Genomic DNA, 19337 nt, shown 5'->3' on the forward strand with positions numbered 1-19337 from the left:
AGTTCTAAGCTAAGCACGCGATGTTTGTACGCCAACAGACGAGCTGCCGAATGAAGGGTTGCATGGCGCCGCCGCTATCTGGCAAAAAATTGCCGCATGCCTTTCGTCAGGTTCATTTTGTTCTAGAAGACTGTCCCAGTTAGGCCCGGACTAACGACTAACCAATGGCCTGGTTCATTGGACGGCAGGCGAGTAGTAGCGGCCCCTCGATGCGAACGGGTATGGCGCCATGATCTGACTCGGTACGAACGCAGCTAGTAGTGACAGTTCTCGTACCTGTCGTAATCTCAAATCATTGACAGCATAAAATAAGTGTTATCGCGGTGGGATGGGTTACTCTCTCGGTGTCGAAAGGTGGCAAGATGTGATCCGAGAGGATGGAAATCGAGGTGATCGTCGCCTGAAGTCCTCAGGCCCCTGAAAGCCGAGACAAATCAAGCTTTGGCGGCAACTGAACCTAAAGGTATCATTGGCCGGCTTAGAGCCTAGCATTCGAGGGCATCTCTTGGTAGTCCTAGCTTCCCGACCACCCGTACTTTCTTTCCGTTGCCCTGCCCCCATTCTGTGCGCCCTGCTGCAGCACTCTTGCTTGAACTCGCCTTCAGACGATCCGGTGAAGCGAGGGATTCCTGAACTTGTAACTTGGTGCAGGTCGCCGATACTACATCTGGTGGGACCGTGCCTGCAAGAGATGATGCCCTCCTCCCGACGGGAAACGTGTCATTTAGTCAGCGAACCGTCGATTGCATCTGGGTTACTCTGCCCGTACGGATACTGAGTAGTGTAAATCGAGTCTCCGTGGGGATCTGGGGTAGTCGCCCTCATTTCGTTCTCTGCAGACACCTCCAGGCATCCCCCCCGGAAGTCGTGTTCGCGTCCCCGCACCCCGTCTCCAACTGAAATAAGGGCAATGTAGTACTTGGTCTTTGCGCAACTTCGGCACCATTGGTGGGTAAGAAACCTATTGTGTTATTTCGCTCGTCGACCGCATTGGGCGGCACACGGGTACAGTGACCATCAAGCGAAGCGCTCGTATCTTGCTAATCCGTTTCTACCACCTACACTACATAGTAGGTATCATGTCGGGTCACAATCAGAGTTAATCAGCTCTGCCCCCTGTTGTCGCAGTGTTCGGACTCGCCGAGAAGATGGCATTAGTGCGCAACCCCGCGTCAGCCGACATCCTACTACGCACACTAGGTTCACCTATCAGGCGTCCTGAGGCGGCAAGGTCGCCCGAAGATGCTTCCCGTGGTGCCATGCAGCTCAGAGCTGTCACATCTTCAGCTCCGGCCCCAACCTGTAAGCGTTCTTACGCAATGGATGCTATCCCGGTGCCAATCTGTACTCATTGTAGACCAGAATAATTCTAGCGCTCTTCTAGCTTCAAACAAGCCGGCGGTTGTTGGACAAGTGCAGCCATGTGATCTTGCAGCTCCCGTAGGACGATCCGCAACAGGGAGCTTCGTGCGTAGCTGCCCGTTGTGAGGGCTGGCATGTATTCGAGGCGAGCATCAGCTCAGCGTCGCCAACGGTGCAAAAGTCACACCGTCTAGCTCGGGTAGGCTCGGGGGCTTGACCTGTCTCTGCTGGTACAAGGCTAGCCACACTGCATCACCATTGATTGCCTCCAAGGCTTGACGTGCCTCATTGTTCTGGGCAAGTGCTTCGCTCAAAAGCTCCAGAAATTCATCGAATATCTCGGCGTCAAGGCGGACGTGAGAGACGATAGCTGTCAACAGGCGAATCACGGAATCCCAGATCTGCGCAGATTGAGCAAATTTACCCAAGCCGCCTGATACCGAGCCTTTCGTTATCTCCACGGATTGATAGCTTAGCCGATCGCTACCTGTCGTGATAGGAATGACGATTCCCTGACTCGTAGTTGCGGCGGTCTGGCCTGGTTTCGTGCTCTCTCGGTGTGCACTTCCGTTGCCTCGAGACTGGATGGCCTCCAGCTTTTTCTTTCGACACCACTTTCCCAGGCCGTCCCACCACTCTGTCTTGATTCTGGACGCTAGAAAGTCTCCGGCGGTGGCGGACAGCGCACAGAGAGCATCACAAGCTGAAATCGTGACAAACGCCTCCTCGTCGTAGAGCCGGGTGATCACCACCGGCCATACAGCATTGATCAGCGGCAAAAACGAGTCTTCGTCGCCTGAAAGAGCTGGAGATACGGTGGCCAGTAGTTCGAGCAATGATTTTCGTAGCGTGGGACTTGGTGATGTAAGATAATGTTGTGTCAAGCCGGTGATCTTCTCCAGTAGACTATACGTTGGCGTCTTGGGTGGCCTTTCCTTTTCGACTTCGCTGTTCGAAACAGTCTCATCAGTTTCTCCAAGGTCTTCTTTGATTTTTTGATCCTTCGCGCCCCATGGCTTCCGAGGGTGGCCGTCAGTCGCAACGTCGACCTCGTCGGCAGAGGCTTCAGTCTCTCGTTCCTGACGTTTCTTCAATAAATTGACAATGTCATCAATTGTGACGTGGCTGCCTGTGGCTTTCTTGTGACTCTCTGGTCCATTTTGCCGACCCTCCAGAAGAAGTCTATCAGATTTCACACCCTGGTCCACGACTTCTTTGAGCACTGCAAATAGACTTTCAACAAATACTGGGTACCCGTGGTAGTTGTCCAAGGCTGCGAAAATGGAGGCCACGACATCGTCCAGGTACGGCAGCAGTCGCGAGCCGGTTAGGCGAGTGATCATTACCAACACCTTAGTGGATGCCGGTGAGATATCGAACGTGTTGAGTCGCAGCGAAACGGAGTTGATCATATAATCGACGTTCTCGAGAATCAATTCAGAGACGCTCGTGTACCCGCACGATACAGCTAGAATGTTTAGAGTCGTGATTGCATGCTCTCTTACTCGTGGGCTGGCAGAGCCAAGGAAGGCTGTTGTCGGATATAACACATCGATGAGTTCTGGCCTGAAGGCCTCGCCTGATCGAGAAGCTGCAAAGGCGATGACTTCAAGTGCCGTGGCCTCTAGCCTCCAATCGATCTCAGACAGTTCGGAGTATGAGTCCAGCAGAGCAACGGCAAGCGAATACAGTTCCTGAAATATTGACTCGGGACCTTCGTCCCCAGAGCCCAGGGATGAGAAGTCCAAGAGATCGTCGAGTTCACTAGAACGAGAAAAGGCGGTCTTGAGAAGTTCGAAGCTCAGCCAGAAAGAGGCTATCTGAGCATCTCCGGCCGAGTCTCTGGCGTAGTCTAGCATTTCGGCAGCAAGCCTAGTCTGTTGAGAGGCGGATCCAACGTTAGAGAGCAAGTCGATCATAGCTGACCTCGTCTCAGCCTGACTCTCCTCACTCAACAAGACGTTTTGATATTGCTTAGAAGTATACCCTGCTCTCGCAATATCTTGATTGTACCATGAGGCATCCGGCGCTGTTTGATCCAAAATTTTGCCAGGCTTCGCTCCAGTCGCCAAGGATGTTACACTGTCCCTGAGGGCCGCCGCTATTGACTCGTCCAAAAGTGAGGAGTCCAGCTGAAGATGACCGACGAGAGCCATGCCCTTCATCAGGTTTCGGACGGCGGCCTGTTTCTTGCTTTCATCGGCAGACTGCATGATCCTGGGCAAGCTGGTGATCCAATTGTAACAATTAACCTTCACGATCTCGCCAAGTTCAGGATAGATAATGGCCAAGTCCTGCAGACTTGTACCGGTCAAAGATGACGTGGGATGTGTTGGCGAGATGACCATGGCTGTCTCCACCAATACCGGGGAGCAGTTTTCCAGGGAGGTATGACACTCGTCGAGAAGTCCAAGGCAAAGAGTCAGCAGTGCCTCGCGTACGTCGAGATTATCGCTCATTCGGAGTTTCAGAACTGTTGCCAAAGCCAGCTTAATCTGTGACTTGGTGGCGTTGAGCCATGCTGGGCTCAAGATCCCTCCTTGTTCGGCCTCGGTTGAAATTCCAGGGGCTAGTCTTGCGGTGATGCTCCGGGTTCTGACGTCGCCGAGAACCTTTACCAGAACCAAACCCAATGATTGGATAGACCCAACCAGGACGCGCGTCTTCTCTCTCTGTGGTTTGGCAAGAAGTTTTGTCAGGCTAGAGACGATGCCAGGGAGGAACGACGCCAGGGCAGCATGCTCCTTGATGCTCGTGTAAAAGCCGCTAAGCGTACGTAGAGCCTCGAGCTGGATTTCCGAAGTTTTCCCATCCGCTACACATGCCAGGAGGACCGTGATAGTATGGCCCAGAGTTGGTACCACTTTCTCCTCGGTGAGAGCTGTTGCGGCTGTGCCGGACGACCCAGCCACAGCGACCAGGGCACTTAAGGCTCTAAGCGATTCAAGCTCGGTTTCCTCGGGAACATCGTGCTCCTCCTCTCGGCCGGGAACTCCTCCAATGATGAAAGTGAGAAGGATGAGGAGCTGCTGCAAGACCTGGGGCGAGATGTTGAACTTCCAGCCGTGAATAATGATAACGGTAAGACACTTGATCGCGAGCTCGACTAGGCGCTTGGGATACTGATCGCGACTGCGGAAGATATGAGAGAGCGGGAAAAAGACGTAATCGGCTAGCTTTGCATCTAGAACTGTGGCGTCTCTATTGACTTGGTCGTTGAGAATGTGGTACAACTCATCGGTCAACTCAGAGAGTCGTTTGAATGAGGACGAATCTCCTTGTTGCCGGATTGCTAGCTGACTGATTGACACACAGCAAGGCTTGAGCTAGTGGACTGGTCAGCAGGTGCTCTTTATATCACAAGGTACACGAACCTGTTGGAAGAACTCATTACGGGCTGGATTCGCGTTGGCGGGATTTGTCGTCATTTTGGGGTAGAGGGTCAGGTATTTTACGTCAGCCTCCAGCGGCCCGTGACTTCGCTGTGACGACGGATCTGTTCTAGTATAGTTTCTTGTCCCTACTTGAAAAGATGCGTCTCATGTGGAAGAAAGAAAAGGTGTTGAAGATTCGCTTGTGTACTGGAAGTTGACGGGGGAAGTTCTGTGTTCATCTGCGGAACTTCGATTGAGCAAGCGCCTGCCTGAGAAGGCAATCCTAAGAAAGATTGCGTGGGTACAGGACCAATCGGGTGGTTTCCTTTTAACAACCATCGGCGATAAACCCCACCGACAACCGACTGTTCAGGGCCTTTGGGGACTTTGGCTCGCCAAGGTGCCTTGAAGAGAAGCTGGCCGCCCCGCAACAGCAACAGCAACAGCCGAGCTGACAGAGCTGCCCCCCACCAGCGTGCTTCCTTCCCCTCCACTGGGCAGTAAATAAAGTGGCACAGCACCAGCAAGAGCGATCTAATCTTCAGAGACAGATACAAAACTTCGATTTTGTCAGACACAAGTCCAGTATTCAATCATGGCTCCGGCTGCTTTCTCCTGCACGGTTCATCCTTTCGATTCCCGAACCTCTCACTCTAGCGCATATGAGATCGGCCCACCTAGAGCATCAAATGCCATCCTCTTCATAGGAGGCCTCGCCGATGGGCCACATACCGTGGGTTACACCAACGCCATAGCCAAGCACCTAGAGGAAGCGGCACGGGATTGGTCCGTGTTCGAGATCCGTATGAGAAGCTCTTTTTCTGGCTACGGGTTCTCGAGCTTGAAGAACGATGTTGAGGACATCTCGGCTCTGGTGAGGTATCTCCGAGGTATCGGAAAGAAGAAGATTGTCCTGATGGGCCACTCAACTGGATGCCAGGTATGTTGTCGGCATTCTAGACATTGGCAGGACCCAGCTAACCTTGAAAGGATTGCATGGAGTATACTAAGCACTTGGAGGATCCTGTCGACGGCTTCATCATGCAAGGCCCTGCATCTGACCGGGAGAGTATTGAGGACTTTGTCAAGCCTGAGTGGTTGAAGAGGAGCCTAAAGCACGCAGAGGCTCTGATCGCCGAAGGAAAAGAGGGTGAAATGATGCCTAAAGATCTAGTACCAAGCTTCTTCTCGACCCCAATGACGGCTTACCGTTGGCACTCTCTGGCAGCAAAGGGGTAAGTCGCATAAAACCAAGACTTGCTATTTAAAGTTAGCTCGAATGCTGATCTATATCGTAGGGGCGATGATGATTACTTTTCATCCGATCTCGAAGGACCGTTTGTCTCCGAAGTCTGGCATTGTTTCCAGCAGCCCGTCATGGTCCTGCACTCTGCAGAGGATGAGTTTGTCCCGGCCAAGATCGACAAACAAGCTCTGATAGACATGTGGAAGGAGACAAGCCCCAAAGTCAATGAGCTGTCCGGCTTGATTCCTGGAGCAAGCCACACTGTAAAGAATCCCGAGAGCCAACAGTGGCTTGCAGAGCGTGTGGCTCAGTTCATTAAGCAAATATGAACATGTCTGTCTGCATGTTCGGGAGGTGACTCGGGAGGGACCGCATGAACCTCAGTATCTATTTGAGAGGAACTTTTATCTTCAGTTATGGCCAAATTTAGCTTACAAGTGGCGTTCATTGAGATCGAATTGGATACAATTTATAAAAAATTCAGAGCAATATTGGTCTTTTTGTTATCGGAAGCTTCCAAACCTAAATGCTTGAGTAAGCCCAAGTTGGCAGCACCCCACTTCCCCGGAATAGGGAGCGAGGTCGGCGATACCCCTCCGAGACCCACTTCAACGGGGTCAATGGCCCGTGATGATGCTCAATGCAGGTCGCCGACTTGATTATGCTATCGCGGACACCGCGAATACTTAATCCCAGGTAAGCTCGTGGACCACCGCTTTTCCCACAATGATCAAGCTACAAAAACTCTTTTCCAAACATCTACTTAGCTTCAAGCATTGTATTGCCTCAAACACAATATAGTCTCCGCACCAGCCTCTGTCTTTTACCTTACCCTTCACTTTCAGCCATAATGTGCTTTGGAGTTACCTGCTCGACTTGCTGTAAGACACAAACCACTCTTTCCGCAATGAAAATGTTGAAGCTCACAAAAATACTGATAGCAAAAGCAACCTGGCGCGGCTGTGGCAAACACATCCCGTCGGCGCTGGGCAGCGTTCCAGAGGACCAGTGGTGCATTTGCACGCCCAAGGTCACCGTCAACGGCAAGGAATATCCCCCGGCAGGCACTGTGTCGATTCCTGGTATGTCTTGGTTGAACGGTTTTTTCGGCGGGGGCAATTCGAATGACAAGTTGAAGCAGGGTACTAAGGGACGGGATGAGCTGTGAAGATGGAACGTGGACTTGAGGGCTTGAGATTATTTGGCGGGTTGAAAAGGTGGACTAGTACGAGTCGACAATTGGCGGAGTGTTGAGGTTGGTCCTCTCACGAGAGATGAGCAGCGGGGGTGGCGGCGTAGAAAACGTGAGTTGAAATCAACACACAATCCCGTACCAAGTTTCCATTTCGTGAGAATATGGAGCCTCAAAAATGCATACCTACTACCCACCTGTTCGAGCCTCCCATTGCTGACTATCGAGTTATGGAGGGGGAATCAGTGTTGCCACGCTGCCCCTCACGTCTCATTTGGGGCCAGTCCCTCAGTGGGTTATCCCTACCTTAATGCCTGAGCCCCCGTTCTCGGGCTAAAGCTCCCTATCGGCGCCGGCGCTTGCCTGCCCGTGGTCATTTACGAATAGAAACCCTCTGATTGACCAACGCTATTGTGCACGGAACGGAGCTGATAAGAGGTCCCGGTTTCGCTCATGATTCAACAGACTTATTCCCCAACGACGACTTCATTCTGTCATTTTCTCAGAGCAACAGCGATCCATTGTGTAAGAGAAATAAGTTCATGAGATGTTACTTCTTTCTCCTGTGTTCCTAGGAGCAGCATTTGCCGTCCTCCTTTCGGTGTATCTTATTCGCTGCTTCTTGTCATCGTTATGGAAAGTTCCCGGCCCGAGGATATCTGCCTTCACTTCCCTTCCTTTGAAATGGCATGAGCTGCAAGCAACCAGAACGAAGTACATCCACAAACTTCACCAGCAGTATGGCCCAGTTGTCCGGATCGCACCAAATGAAGTCTCGTTTACATCTTACGAAGCCATTAAAGAGATTTATTGCTCCGGGGGTAGCGGCTATGACAAGACGGAGTTTTACGACTTATTCAAGGTCTATGGACGAAGGTATGTGATGGAACTTTATCTTGATAGGAACGAAAAAGGCTGACAATACCAGGACCATGTTCACAACGCTGAATAAGGAAGATGTAGGGCCCCTGAGGAAGCTTGAACTTGGAGGAGGAAAGTGACTTATGACTTGCTCTAGCATGCAAAGCGAAAGAGAATTATCGCGGACCGGTACGCAAACAGCAACGTCCTACGACCTGTACCCCTTGGCGGAATCCAGGAGAGGTCACAAAAATTTATCAACCTATGCAAGACGTCCGTGGGCAAGAGCCACGACATATTCGTACGTTGAAGCCGCCAAGGTTCCCTGTTCCAACTCTCGAGACGGAGTGCTGACTGCTTTCGCAGATGAGCCTTCACTCCTACGCCTGTGATTGCGTTACACATCACCTGTTCCATCCGTACGGCAGTAACTGCCTTGAGGACGAGGCGGACGAGGAAATGATGCACCAGGTCGCCGCCGACGACAGCCTGCAGAGTGAGTATACGCCTGGCAGATGTTACTCCATGAAACAAACTTTTTCAAGGCTCGCCAGACCGGGCTAATCGTTGGCTTCGAACGCAGATCGCCTCGTCCAGCACTACAGTCCCGCGCTGCACAAGCTCCTCTCTAGATTCCTATACCTCTTCGCCAAGCCCCGCGAAACCCCCCTCGCCGACACCTTCATCATCGAGTCCAGCAAGAAGCCCGACCCGGCCGCATTCACGCTCCTAAGCCGGCTACACGACAAAGCCGGCCAGGGACTAGACCAGCTCGACATGGCGGGCGAGTGCCTCGACCACATGGCGGCGGGCATCGACACGACAGGCGACGGACTGTGCTTTCTGATGTGGGAGCTTTCGCAGCCGCGTTCCCTACGATTCCAAGACAAGCTGCGCCTGGAGCTGAGGGAGAACCCCGGCGTCGCGTTCGACAAGTTGCCGTTCCTCGATGCCATCGTGCAGGAAGGGTTGCGGTGCTTTCCAGCCATCCCGATGTCCCTGCCACGATACGTCCCCCAGGGCGGACGACTGATAGACGGTTATTTTATCCCTGAAAAGACTATTGTCAGCTGTCAGGCGTATTCTATCCACCGCATCAACGAGGACGTGTTCCCGGAGCCGGATGCCTTCAACCCAGATCGATGGATGGAGCCGACGGGTGACGCGGAGAGGAAGCGGCTAATGTTTGCATTTGCCAACGGAGGTCGAGGATGTGTTGGCAAGCAGTGAGTATCATTTCCTACAACCCCAATATTCCACAGTGAGATCCCGCTGTTAACTTTGCACCAGTCTGGCGCTCGCCGAGATGAAGACTCTTTTGACGGACATCTACACCCGTTACACGACGCTTCCTGAGACGTCGATGACAGAGGAGTCGATGGCCATGTCGGACCAGCTCATCTCCTCGCGGCCGCTAGGACAAAGGTGTTTGCTGCAGTTTGTTCCATTTGGCGAGAAGCGAGAATGATGGTTTCAAGGGGATGAACGAGAAGCTGTCAAAGTTGCATAGTAAGGTATGTTGCATATGGCGCGAAATGCGTCGAGCATATCGCGTCTGGGCGTTTCAGCAAGTGTTTGACCAGTGCGGGAGGTAGGGTGTCTGGCATCTGGGTCTTGGGCAGGAATGCAAAATTAGTAAAGACAACGTGCCTCGACAGTGAGATAGTTTGGCGCATGTTACTGAATAGCCGTGGTAGACTGCCAATTCCAAGTCACATCATAGGTACCAGAAAGATTTCCTGGTGATCCGCTTCCCTGTTGTACCTATTTGGCCTTGCTTGGTTGCCACATATGGTTGCGTAGACGAGCCAGGTTTTCCGCTACCAACTGTCCTGCTTTGAGGTACCTTAGCTTAGCCAAGGGAAGCTGCAAGTTGAGTGATGACTGGCATGGCGATGACTGGTTCGGCTTTGTTAGCCGGTGTTAGGCGAGGCGAGGCGAGCAAAAAGAATGGCGGGCAGCGCGGTTTACTAGCTACAGGTTGCAGGCTGCATGCTGCATGCTGCACAGGACAAAGTGCTCCATACCCCCCGCCTAATGTCGAAACGGGAACTCCTGGTCCCCAGGGTCTTTTTTTTTCCTTTTTTTTTCTCGCTTATCTTTGGTTTGACTTCTTTCTTGGAGCCCCATTTTCTCTTGGAAAGCTTCCTTCCCGCGGATTTGCAATGCGAATAGACGCTTTTCCAAGCGGGAAAGGCCGTTGGTTGGCCTGTGCCTGGCGCGGAGCTGTCGCGGTTTCCCCCTTCAAATGCCAAACGGAAATAAGAAACCACGCCAGCCTTTAGGCTTTTCCCCCTTTGCTGTCTCATGCTCGAGTTATGTCTGATGGATGCAGGAGGTGGTGGAATAGTCATCGGAGAAACAAACGAAGAGAGAGAGAGAGAGAGAGAGCAAAATGGTTGGCCTCAGAGTCTCGATGTCTACTGTACACGTGTGATATAAAAGTGTCTACGTGAGGTTTCCCGATGGTAAACGACACAAAGCACTGCAACAATGAATGAATGCTGAGGCCAAATGTGAGGCCAAAAGAAAGGCCGGGAAACGTGCAGGGCAGCAAGTGGATCGGGCTGACTGCGTGTCGCATCCTGGGCACTGGACTGGTCCGGTGGCGCCGCGGGGCAGGCGAACGGCGACCTCCCGTCAGACCCGGATTTGAAACTTGCTGGTTGTTCTGGCTGTCTGACAACAAGGCTCCAGGGAGGGTCTCTGGGTGGTGGCGCACCACTGACAGGTACAAGGCAAGGGCCGGCCAGGCTGCTAGTCCGCCATACTTCCCGCCCCGGGCACCCAAACCATGAGCCCTGAGGCGAGATGTGCTCTTTGGGGGAGGGCGTCAGTGAATGAGGTGCTGAGGCGAAGGTGAATTGGTAAGGGACTGGAAGGTAGCCAGGCGCTCCACTTTATGATTCCAGGGGTTTTTATTTTATTTTTATTTCCTATTTTTCATGTGTTTCCGAACTTCCTACCTACTCTGCCGCCACCTCCGACTCACTCCACTCCACCTCAGCCTTTCCCAAAACTCTGCGCCCACTGCCCAGTCATCTCCGTTTTCTCCTCTTCCCACCCACAAGAAAAAAAAACGCACAAAAACCTCCGCTCGGAGATCCGTCCATCGAGCACATATCGCAATTACCTTAAACCCACCTTTTCGCAATCGCAGGTCACCGCCCTGCTTAGGCATCTCTGCATCCTCGCGTCGTCCGCGGTAAAATCTTCCAAGCACACAAAACCTCCCTCTCCACCCCTCTCTCTCCCTCCTGAGAACGTTGCCACTTCCCACTCCCCGCCAACACAACACAGTATCGTCAACATCGCCAGCAGCATCCTCTCTCGCCGCGTTCCGACCCCCGAGTCTTCTTCCGCGAGAGTTGAACATACAAGACCACCCTCACGCGGTACAGGTCACATAGCAGTTTATGTATCAGCACGACAATACCACCGTCTTCAGACACTTCGTCCCCAAGCTGCAATCATTTCGCATAGCGAAACCTTGTAGCCCCAACATCAGTTCCGTTGGCTGAAATCCCCTGACCCAGAGGAGTTCATGAATTCTCGACAGCAAAGACGATCTAGTCTCGCTTTACCCTATGTTCATCAAAAAAACCCTTGAGCATTGAGTCCGCCTTCTTGCTCCCCAACCAGCTTCGTTGCCAAATCGTCGATCCTATACCACCCCGACCTACGGCTTCTTCATGCTACCCGCCCGCCTAACCGACAGCACTACCTGCTTCGCATCCCGAGCCCTTACCTTTCAAATCCAAGTAACCTTCTAAACCAATACTTCTTGCAAGATTCTTCAGTCCCACTACAATCAACACCGCAATCATGGCTTCTCTCATCAACGTTCGTCGCGACGTCAAGGACGCTTTCTATCGCTACAAGATGGAAAAGATCGTCACCAAGATCGAGGGCAAGGGCAATGGTATCAAGACCGTTGTCGTCAACTTGAGCAGCGTCGCTCAGTCTCTCGCCCGTCCCGGTGCCTATGTCATCAAGTACTTTGGCTTCGAGCTCGGTGCCCAGACCAACGTTGACCCCGCCGACGACCGCTGGATTATCAACGGGTCGCACAACGCCGCCAAGTTGCAAGATCACCTCGATGGCTTCATCAACCGTTTCGTTCTCTGCAAAAAGTGCAAGAACCCCGAGACTGACGTCAACATCAAGGATGGTCGCATCCTCCTCGACTGCAAGGCCTGTGGCCAGCGTTCTGAGGTCGATCTCCGTCTGAAGCTGAGCGGTTACATTCTGAAGAACCAGCCGAAGAAGGGCAAGAAGGACAAGGCTGAGCGCAAGGCCGCCCGCCGCGCGAAGGCCAACGGTACCAAGGAGAACGGACAGGGAAGCGGAAGCGGCGGAGAAGGATCCGACAACGGCTCCAACGATGCCGACGACCAGGATGTTGGTAGTGATGACGAGTTGGAGAAGATGAAGAAGGAGGCTCCTGAAATTGACCAGTTTGAGACCCAGGAGCACGAGTGGGCCGTCGATATGAGCGAGGAGGCCGTCAAGGCCCGTCAGGCTCAGCTCCCCGGCGAATTCAAGCAGAAGCTCAACATGGGCGATGACGAGGACGAAGATGGCGAGGCCTCCGGAAGCACCGTCTACGACGAGTTCGGAACCTGGATCCAGGACGAGGCCACTGCCAAGGGTAGCGTCGACAAGATCGACTCGATTGACATCTTTGTCAAGGCCAAGGAGCTCGGCATCGAGACCAAGCACCGTTCCGTTCTGGTTCTGGTTCAGACCATCTTTGACGAGAACATTCTCGCTCAAGTCCCCAAGCGCGCTGGCATGATGAAGCAGGTATGTTAAAATAGTCTGGACCATACAGTCTTAGATCCCCATTGACTAACTTGATTCTTTAGTTTGTCACTTCCGAGCGCCACGAGAAGGCCCTCCTTGGTGGTACCGAGCGTCTCATCGGCCAGCTCGCCAAGGAGCACCCCGACATCTTTGACAAGATTGTCAAGATTCTCCAGCTGTACTACAACCACGATCTTCTCAGCGAGGAGGTCGCCGTCAAGTGGGGCAGCAAGGCCAGCAAGAAGTACACCGACCTGTCCACCTCCAAGAAGGTCCGCAAGGCCGCGGAGCCCTTCATCAAGTGGCTCGAGGAGGCCTCGGAGGAGGAGTCGAGCGAAGACGGCGAGTAAATCTGTATTTGACGGCGAAATTGGGAGACGTTGTTGGCATCCTGGTGTCAAAGACTATCGTGCCCATCGCTTAGATCGATTCGCATCTCTTGTCTGGCAGCCTTGTCAGAACCCTTCGCTCGTTTTCTCTCCCCCTCGGTTCCCTCGTCGCCCAGTGACTGAGCGTTTCCATTAACCTGGCACATCTCTCGCCGGCGTACGCATGTCAGAGGACTTAGGTAGCACACATCTCGTAGACTGCAGCAATTGGCAAACTATCCACTCTCACTCTCTGACCGCCACACGTATGCATTCGTCTTTATCTATCTATGTCGGATTCTGGTGCCAATTAACTGGTTCTTCCGCTGACCTAGAATTGAGGGGAAAAGTGCAATGTCCGACGCGCCTTTCTCGCGGGTAAAATAGTCTAAGGTCGTAAAAGAATGTAAGCAAGAACTCAGCGTCTCTTCCGCTCGCAAGGCTCGCAACTCCTCTTGAGCGAGCCATTGATAAAGTCCATACCTCATGCATCTGAGGAAAACGCCCAAGAGATGCGTAACGCAGAGACCCCCTCAGCTTCAAAGACCTGGCAGCTGCTGTCAAATATTTTACGCCGCTCAACCACCTATCCACTCTTTATGGATGCGGTATACATCAGGCGCCTTCCATCAACTCAGCTTCGCTAAAATCATCTTTACCAACCGTCTGCCGCGCCGCCTGTCGACTGCGCCAAAGTCGGATCGCCCCAAGGAGGTATGTTAGCATCCCAAGCACCTGGCATACTCTTGCTGCTGCTCGAGGCCTTGCTCATCTCGGTCGCCGTAGGACCCCAATTGACCTCGCCATTCGTGGTCTCGGGCCCCCATCCGGCGCCGCCGCCAGCCGTTACCCACTGGTCGGTCTTGTCCTTGCTTCGCGAGCTCTTCTTCGCCGTCTGGGAATTCTGAGGACTGTTGTTGGCTGTTGGGCCGGCGTTGTTGTCCCAACCGGCATCGGTAGAAGTTTGCGGCGGCGAACTCTTCTTTGACTTGTTGGACTTATTCGAACTGTTCGATGCTTTACGTCCTGATCCTGAGCAGCCAACATTGTTTCCCTGACCATCCCAATTTGTAGCAGGCTGGGCTTGACCACTGGTACTACGGTTGCTGTCGTTACCACTGTGGCTCTTGTCCGATTTCTTCGAGCCGGAGTGGTTCGAACCATTTCCCCAGTTGTTGCCGTAGTCGCCTCCGGAGTTGGTCCAGGCATCGGCCGACAGGTCAATGGGGGCACCCCATCCATCGTTTTTCATGGTTGCGGCCTGGTAATTGTTGTTTTCGGTATTGCCCCAAGTAGTATCGTTTGTCGTCGTCCAGCCGTCACCGCCAGAAGCTGTCTGGGCGTCATGACCCTGCGTGTTGCCGGATGTACCCCAAGCATCATCGTTCTGGCTAGTGGTGTTCCATCCATTGTTGCTCCCGCTGCCGCCAGGCCCACCCCAAGAATTATTGTTCGCATCCCCAACCTTCGTCCAGGCTGAATTGCTCCCCTTGTTGCTTCCCTGGCTTTTCGTGGGAGTGTTGCCCCATGCAAGATCCGGATGTTGACCACTACTCAGAGGCTGCCAGTCTGTAGTCTTCTTTGATCCCCAAGAGTTCTTGCTTCCATTAGACCCACCGCCATTGACCTTGCTTCCAACTTGTGATCCATTCTTGTTCGGAGTAGACTTTTTGCTGAGGTCGCCAGCGAAGGCAGCCCACGGAGTGTTTGGATTCACCGTCAGGTTGATGTTAATAGGGGAAGCCGGAGCCACATTGTTGGGACTCGCTGTCTTTGTCGGAGGCGAAGGAGCTTTGCTTTGCTGAGGGCCAACATTGGTATCCCATCCCTTTTCCTTGTCTTTTGCGCCTGTCGATGCCGCGTCTCCTAGAATGGCTCCCGACATGACAGGCTTTGGAGATCCCTTTGGAGAGAGAGTCTTAGGAGACATTGGACCCCACCACGGCGGTATCTGCATCGACGTCTGCATTGGATCGACTGCTGCCATGACCGGTGGTCCTCCAGGCATGCACGTGACTGGCATAGCGCCCCAGGGAGACTGGCGCTTGAAATGGTTATCTCCCGGGTTTGCGGGATTGGCGAACCCGTGGAAATAGGGGTTCTGCAGGGGATGAGGAACGCCCATGGGCAAAGGAGCGTTGTTCGGGTCACGAGTAGGATATAGCAAGCCGTAAGGGTTGCCGTATGCTGGACCATGGTAGACTCGAACAACGCCGTGTTGTGGGTCGTGAAAAGCGTTGGGTCGAGGGTCTTCGACGCCTTCAATAGTATGCTCAATTTGGACAACCTCCGCGCGAATGGGCATAATGAGATTGGGTCGGCGCAGGTGAGGAGATAAGACCGCCTCGGGTCTTAACTTCTGAGGCTCACTGGCCTTCTTGGTCGCATCCGACTTCGCTCCTCCATTCTTGTTACGAACTTTTTTGATGGTAGGGCCGACATTGTTAGGTTCAATGTCTGCTGAAGCGACGCTCTCCTTGGTCTTGAACGACTTCTTGACACGGTCCTTCGTCTTTTCTTGCGTCTTCTTCTTCTTGGGAGGCGCCGGTGTCTCATCGTCGCTCTCATCGGTCTCAGATTCGGTCTCTGTCGTCTCAGTCTCGCTTTCCTCACTTTCTGACGAAGATTCTACTACCTTCTCTTTGGCGGACTTGTCGCCTTTCTTCTTCTTTGACTTTGATTCCGACTCCGAGTCGGATGTGTCGTCAGTCTTTGACGACTTCTTTTTTTCTTTTTGCTTCATGGTTAGCTAGGTTTTCTTCATGTGAAATCAGAGTGCTCGTAACCCCAACGAATCTCGGAATTACCCTTGGACTCGGCTTCTGAATCCTTGGCCTTCAGCGCGGACTTCGGTGACATCTTGTCAAAACGGACCTTCTTGGTGCCGGAAATCGAAGTGTCCTTGCTGCGGTTGGCGCGGGGGTATGTGATCTTGACAGTGTCCTCTTCGGATTCATCGTCGGTGGAAATCTCGACGCAGATCCGCTGTCTGCTGCTGGACTTCTTTCGCCTGCGCCGTTCGATAGAGTTGCAGTAATCCTCGACGCTGAAGCCGAGAGCCCACTCGCAGATCGTAGAACTGCGGGTGTTACGCGTCATGTCGGCGGGTGGCGATCAAAGTGCGGTCAATGAGATGCTCTGTATCGTGGGTGCTGTTCGGTGAGCGACCAAAATTACGAAAGACTTTTCCTTGCTCGGGTGCTATAGAAGACTTTTAGGATAAGTAGACACAGAACGAGGATGGTATTTCTGTTTTTGTCAAGTGATTGGAAGTGGAAGAGCGTGGAGGCTAAGAAGGCAGATGAAGTTGGGTCAACGTAACGACTTTAGGTAGTTCGCTCAGGTTGGGAAGGAACCAACTGACTTTGCACTTGCCTCAAGATTTATTTCCAATAAATTCTGCAACGGAAGAACATTCAAACCAAGGTATTGACAGTAGCACAGAATTCAGTGTGGAAATTTTCCTGCCTTAATATCACAAATTCAAGGCCATGAGTGGCAATGATGCACTTGGCCATGCTTGAAAGGAGGCAATAAGAGAGCTGCAAAAGTTCGCTCACCCGCATCGCTTTTTTACATCACGCACTAAGGACAGAATTTAGGATATCGGGAGCTTTAGTTTGAAGGTTGTAATCTGCCTAGGTTCGGAATGGGGCGCCTAACCACTCCTGAACCATCGTGGAATGACTCTCGGGGTAGACATATTGGCCTACATCCAAACCACCTATCGAAAGCTGCCTCCAACTCTAGCCTTCAACGCAGCCGTGACCGCATGGTCCAAGAACAATCTCTGGCCTGTTGACATAGGAAATAATGGCTTCATCCTCCTTGGCGGCTCACCCTTATTTGATACCCGTATCGTCCTTGGGCGATTACCCCAAGCCGTCAAAGCAGAAATCATCTGTGGTAACTCGCATCTACTGGCTTGTCAGGGGCTGAGAACTTGTCATAGATTGCGTGACTTACCTGCCGACTTGATAATAATGACGGAGCAGAGAGAATGGCAGGGTGCCAGAAAGTTGGAATCATCTGCTGTGATCAGAAATGGGAGTCTCTTCGTTCCTTGCGACAAACTCACAAGCAAATTTGTATCATACCACCCTTTTCCCGAGGTCTTCCGAGTCGTCTCGTTGCCAATTTGAACCTGTTTTAGGCGTTAGCCATTCATCCCAATTTTCCAATCGAGGTGAAATACCAGTGATGAAGATTTTCCTCAGTTCGGCAAACGGACGGCATAGAAGTAGCCCTCGTTGGTGACATACCAACGACAATCGCCAAGGTTGTCAATAGTAAAACGATTGCGCTGGGTCCAATTACCGTCAACCTCTCGAACGGGATAGTAGCGGGATGGGTCATCGTCCGCAGGCTTGAAGTCCTGGGGCTCGAAGAGACCGTTGGCATAGGCAAACTGAGCTTGCTCCATGGCGACCTCTCCTGCGGTCTTGCCAAATCCAGTGACGTCCGGAGGAAGGTTGGCATTACCTGCGAAGATGGGCGCTCCACCGCCACCCATGTGAGGAGGAATGTTCATACCCATTTGGGGACCCTGGAACATGGGAGGGCCTCTGAATCCGGCAGGAGGGGCTTGAAGCATGACCGGGGCCTGCATGCCCATACCGGCGTGCATGGGAGGCTGCTGGGTCATGAGGATGGGAGGCTGAAAGGGAGCCTGGCCAATGTAGGTGACGTTGTTGGCAGGGGGCTGCTAAAATCCAAAGTCAGCAAATTGTTTTCGTAAAGTTGGATGAAAACAGCGAGATGTAAACAAGATAAGGAGGTGAAGCAAGGAATTTCAGATGTCTGATGAACCACGTGAGCCACTCGGCTAAGGAAGCAATCGCAAGATTCTAGCGTGTAAGTGCTTGGGAACTTGCATAATAATGAACAACAACAAGAGGCGCGCCAAGCAGAACTGGAGCAGGCTTCGGGGCAACAAAAGAAGCCATTGGAAGAACCTGAGCATGAGGGAGACCGACGTGATAGACAGGAGGCATTCCATTGTCGAAGCGAGGCACATAGACGTGCTGCATAGGGCCGTAGGTGGTGTCCGGGACCGGCGGCTGGAAGTGAAGACCACCAGCGGGCGGAGCGACGTTCTGGTAATCGGCCATGTTGACGTAGGGAGGCGCGGAAAGTCCGTACGGATTGAATTTGCCGAAAGGCGCGAACGAGTTGGTCTCGGTGATGTAGGCTGGATGAGAGGTGGAGGGTATGAATGGGTTGAGGTATGGGTTAGCCGCCTGGCCGAAGGGTGCAAGAGGAAAGTGGCTGCCTAAGTTGACTGAGGCAGAGGGATTGGTCGAGGTGTGGACAAAAACACCGCTGCCCTCGCCTGCGTCGTCTTCGTGGGTGTTGAAGGCAGGAGCGGTCGAGGTGCTGGTTCCCTGGGTAACAGGGAAAGAGGTTCCGGGATTGCCGCTGTCCTCCTTGAAGCGCACCTGCCGCGGGCCGGTGTTGTTGGCAGCCGACTTGGTTTTGGGAGACTTCATGGTGGGTTTGATAGGCTCGATATGAAGACTAAAGTCGACGTTGGTTTCTTTTTTCCGAATATCGAGGTCGTGGTTGTTTCGACGGATATAGCGAACTCGAAGATCCAGAGGAAGAGACCAGATGCCAGGAGATGAATCTCCTTGGTGGATGCAGGGCTTGGATGAGATGGCACTGCTCACTTCATTCCAGTCCTTTGTGAATGGGTAAAAGGTGAACTTGACCAAAGGAATGTGAAGAGGAAGAGGTCTGAAGAGTGGACCACGGCGAGACTCATTCTGATCCCTTCACTCAGCTGCAGTGAGATCCACTGCGGCTTGATACTTTCAATGTCCCAATATCCCGCTTCAGTGTGATATGGGTTGGCCCTTTGTTTCCAAGGCCGCAAGATCGTGAAAAAGGGCAGAACATTGCCAGATCTTCTACATGTACCGGGCAAATCGGCCGTGGAACAATGGACAATACCGGGAAAGGGGGTGAAAAGCAAAAAGATCTAGGAGACAGCTGACTTACAATGTCCACAGCGTACCTCTGGCCGTCCCAGCCGAAGCGATATACAAGCGGTGGATCCTCGTTGTCGTAGTGTGCCTTCGAAAAAGGCCAACATCCGCACATTTTGGCGATACCTAAAAAACAGGTGG

The 19337-nt window shown here is 52.7% G+C and overlaps 6 protein-coding genes across 6 annotated transcripts; 3 read left to right on the plus strand and 3 right to left on the minus strand.

The window, feature by feature from the left end:
- Positions 1-1514: 1514 nt before the first annotated feature.
- On the minus strand, positions 1515-4790 carry CORC01_11919 (HEAT repeat protein; the record flags this gene model as incomplete). The annotated part of the gene is made up of 2 exons (XM_022623541.1): positions 1515-4688; positions 4737-4790. The coding sequence occupies 2 exons, from the start codon at positions 4788-4790 to the stop codon at positions 1515-1517; spliced, it is 3228 nt and encodes a 1075-aa protein (XP_022469937.1).
- Positions 4791-5331: 541 nt separating this feature from the next.
- CORC01_11920 (uncharacterized protein) lies at positions 5332-6311 on the plus strand (the record flags this gene model as incomplete). The annotated part of the gene is made up of 3 exons (XM_022623542.1): positions 5332-5676; positions 5727-5971; positions 6035-6311. The coding sequence occupies 3 exons, from the start codon at positions 5332-5334 to the stop codon at positions 6309-6311; spliced, it is 867 nt and encodes a 288-aa protein (XP_022469938.1).
- Positions 6312-6889: 578 nt separating this feature from the next.
- Positions 6890-9503, plus strand: CORC01_11921 (cytochrome P450; the record flags this gene model as incomplete). Its single annotated transcript, XM_022623543.1, has 6 exons — positions 6890-7064; positions 7750-8050; positions 8237-8336; positions 8402-8531; positions 8619-9261; positions 9326-9503. The coding sequence occupies 6 exons, from the start codon at positions 6890-6892 to the stop codon at positions 9501-9503; spliced, it is 1527 nt and encodes a 508-aa protein (XP_022469939.1).
- A 2357-nt stretch (positions 9504-11860) lies between these two features.
- Positions 11861-13191, plus strand: CORC01_11922 (domain found in IF2B/IF5; the record flags this gene model as incomplete). The annotated part of the gene is made up of 2 exons (XM_022623544.1): positions 11861-12841; positions 12904-13191. 2 exons carry the CDS (start codon positions 11861-11863, stop codon positions 13189-13191), a joined length of 1269 nt encoding a protein of 422 aa, XP_022469940.1.
- A 673-nt stretch (positions 13192-13864) lies between these two features.
- On the minus strand, positions 13865-16308 carry CORC01_11923 (uncharacterized protein; the record flags this gene model as incomplete). The annotated part of the gene is made up of 2 exons (XM_022623545.1): positions 13865-15939; positions 16017-16308. The coding sequence occupies 2 exons, from the start codon at positions 16306-16308 to the stop codon at positions 13865-13867; spliced, it is 2367 nt and encodes a 788-aa protein (XP_022469941.1).
- A 1114-nt stretch (positions 16309-17422) lies between these two features.
- On the minus strand, positions 17423-19311 carry CORC01_11924 (uncharacterized protein; the record flags this gene model as incomplete). Its single annotated transcript, XM_022623546.1, has 3 exons — positions 17423-17911; positions 18165-18974; positions 19210-19311. 3 exons carry the CDS (start codon positions 19309-19311, stop codon positions 17423-17425), a joined length of 1401 nt encoding a protein of 466 aa, XP_022469942.1.
- Positions 19312-19337: the final 26 nt, after the last annotated feature.

The sequence above is a fragment of the Colletotrichum orchidophilum genome, assembly GCF_001831195.1.
Source record: "Colletotrichum orchidophilum strain IMI 309357 chromosome Unknown Scaffold_137.1, whole genome shotgun sequence".
Lineage (NCBI taxonomy): Eukaryota > Fungi > Ascomycota > Sordariomycetes > Glomerellales > Glomerellaceae > Colletotrichum > Colletotrichum orchidophilum.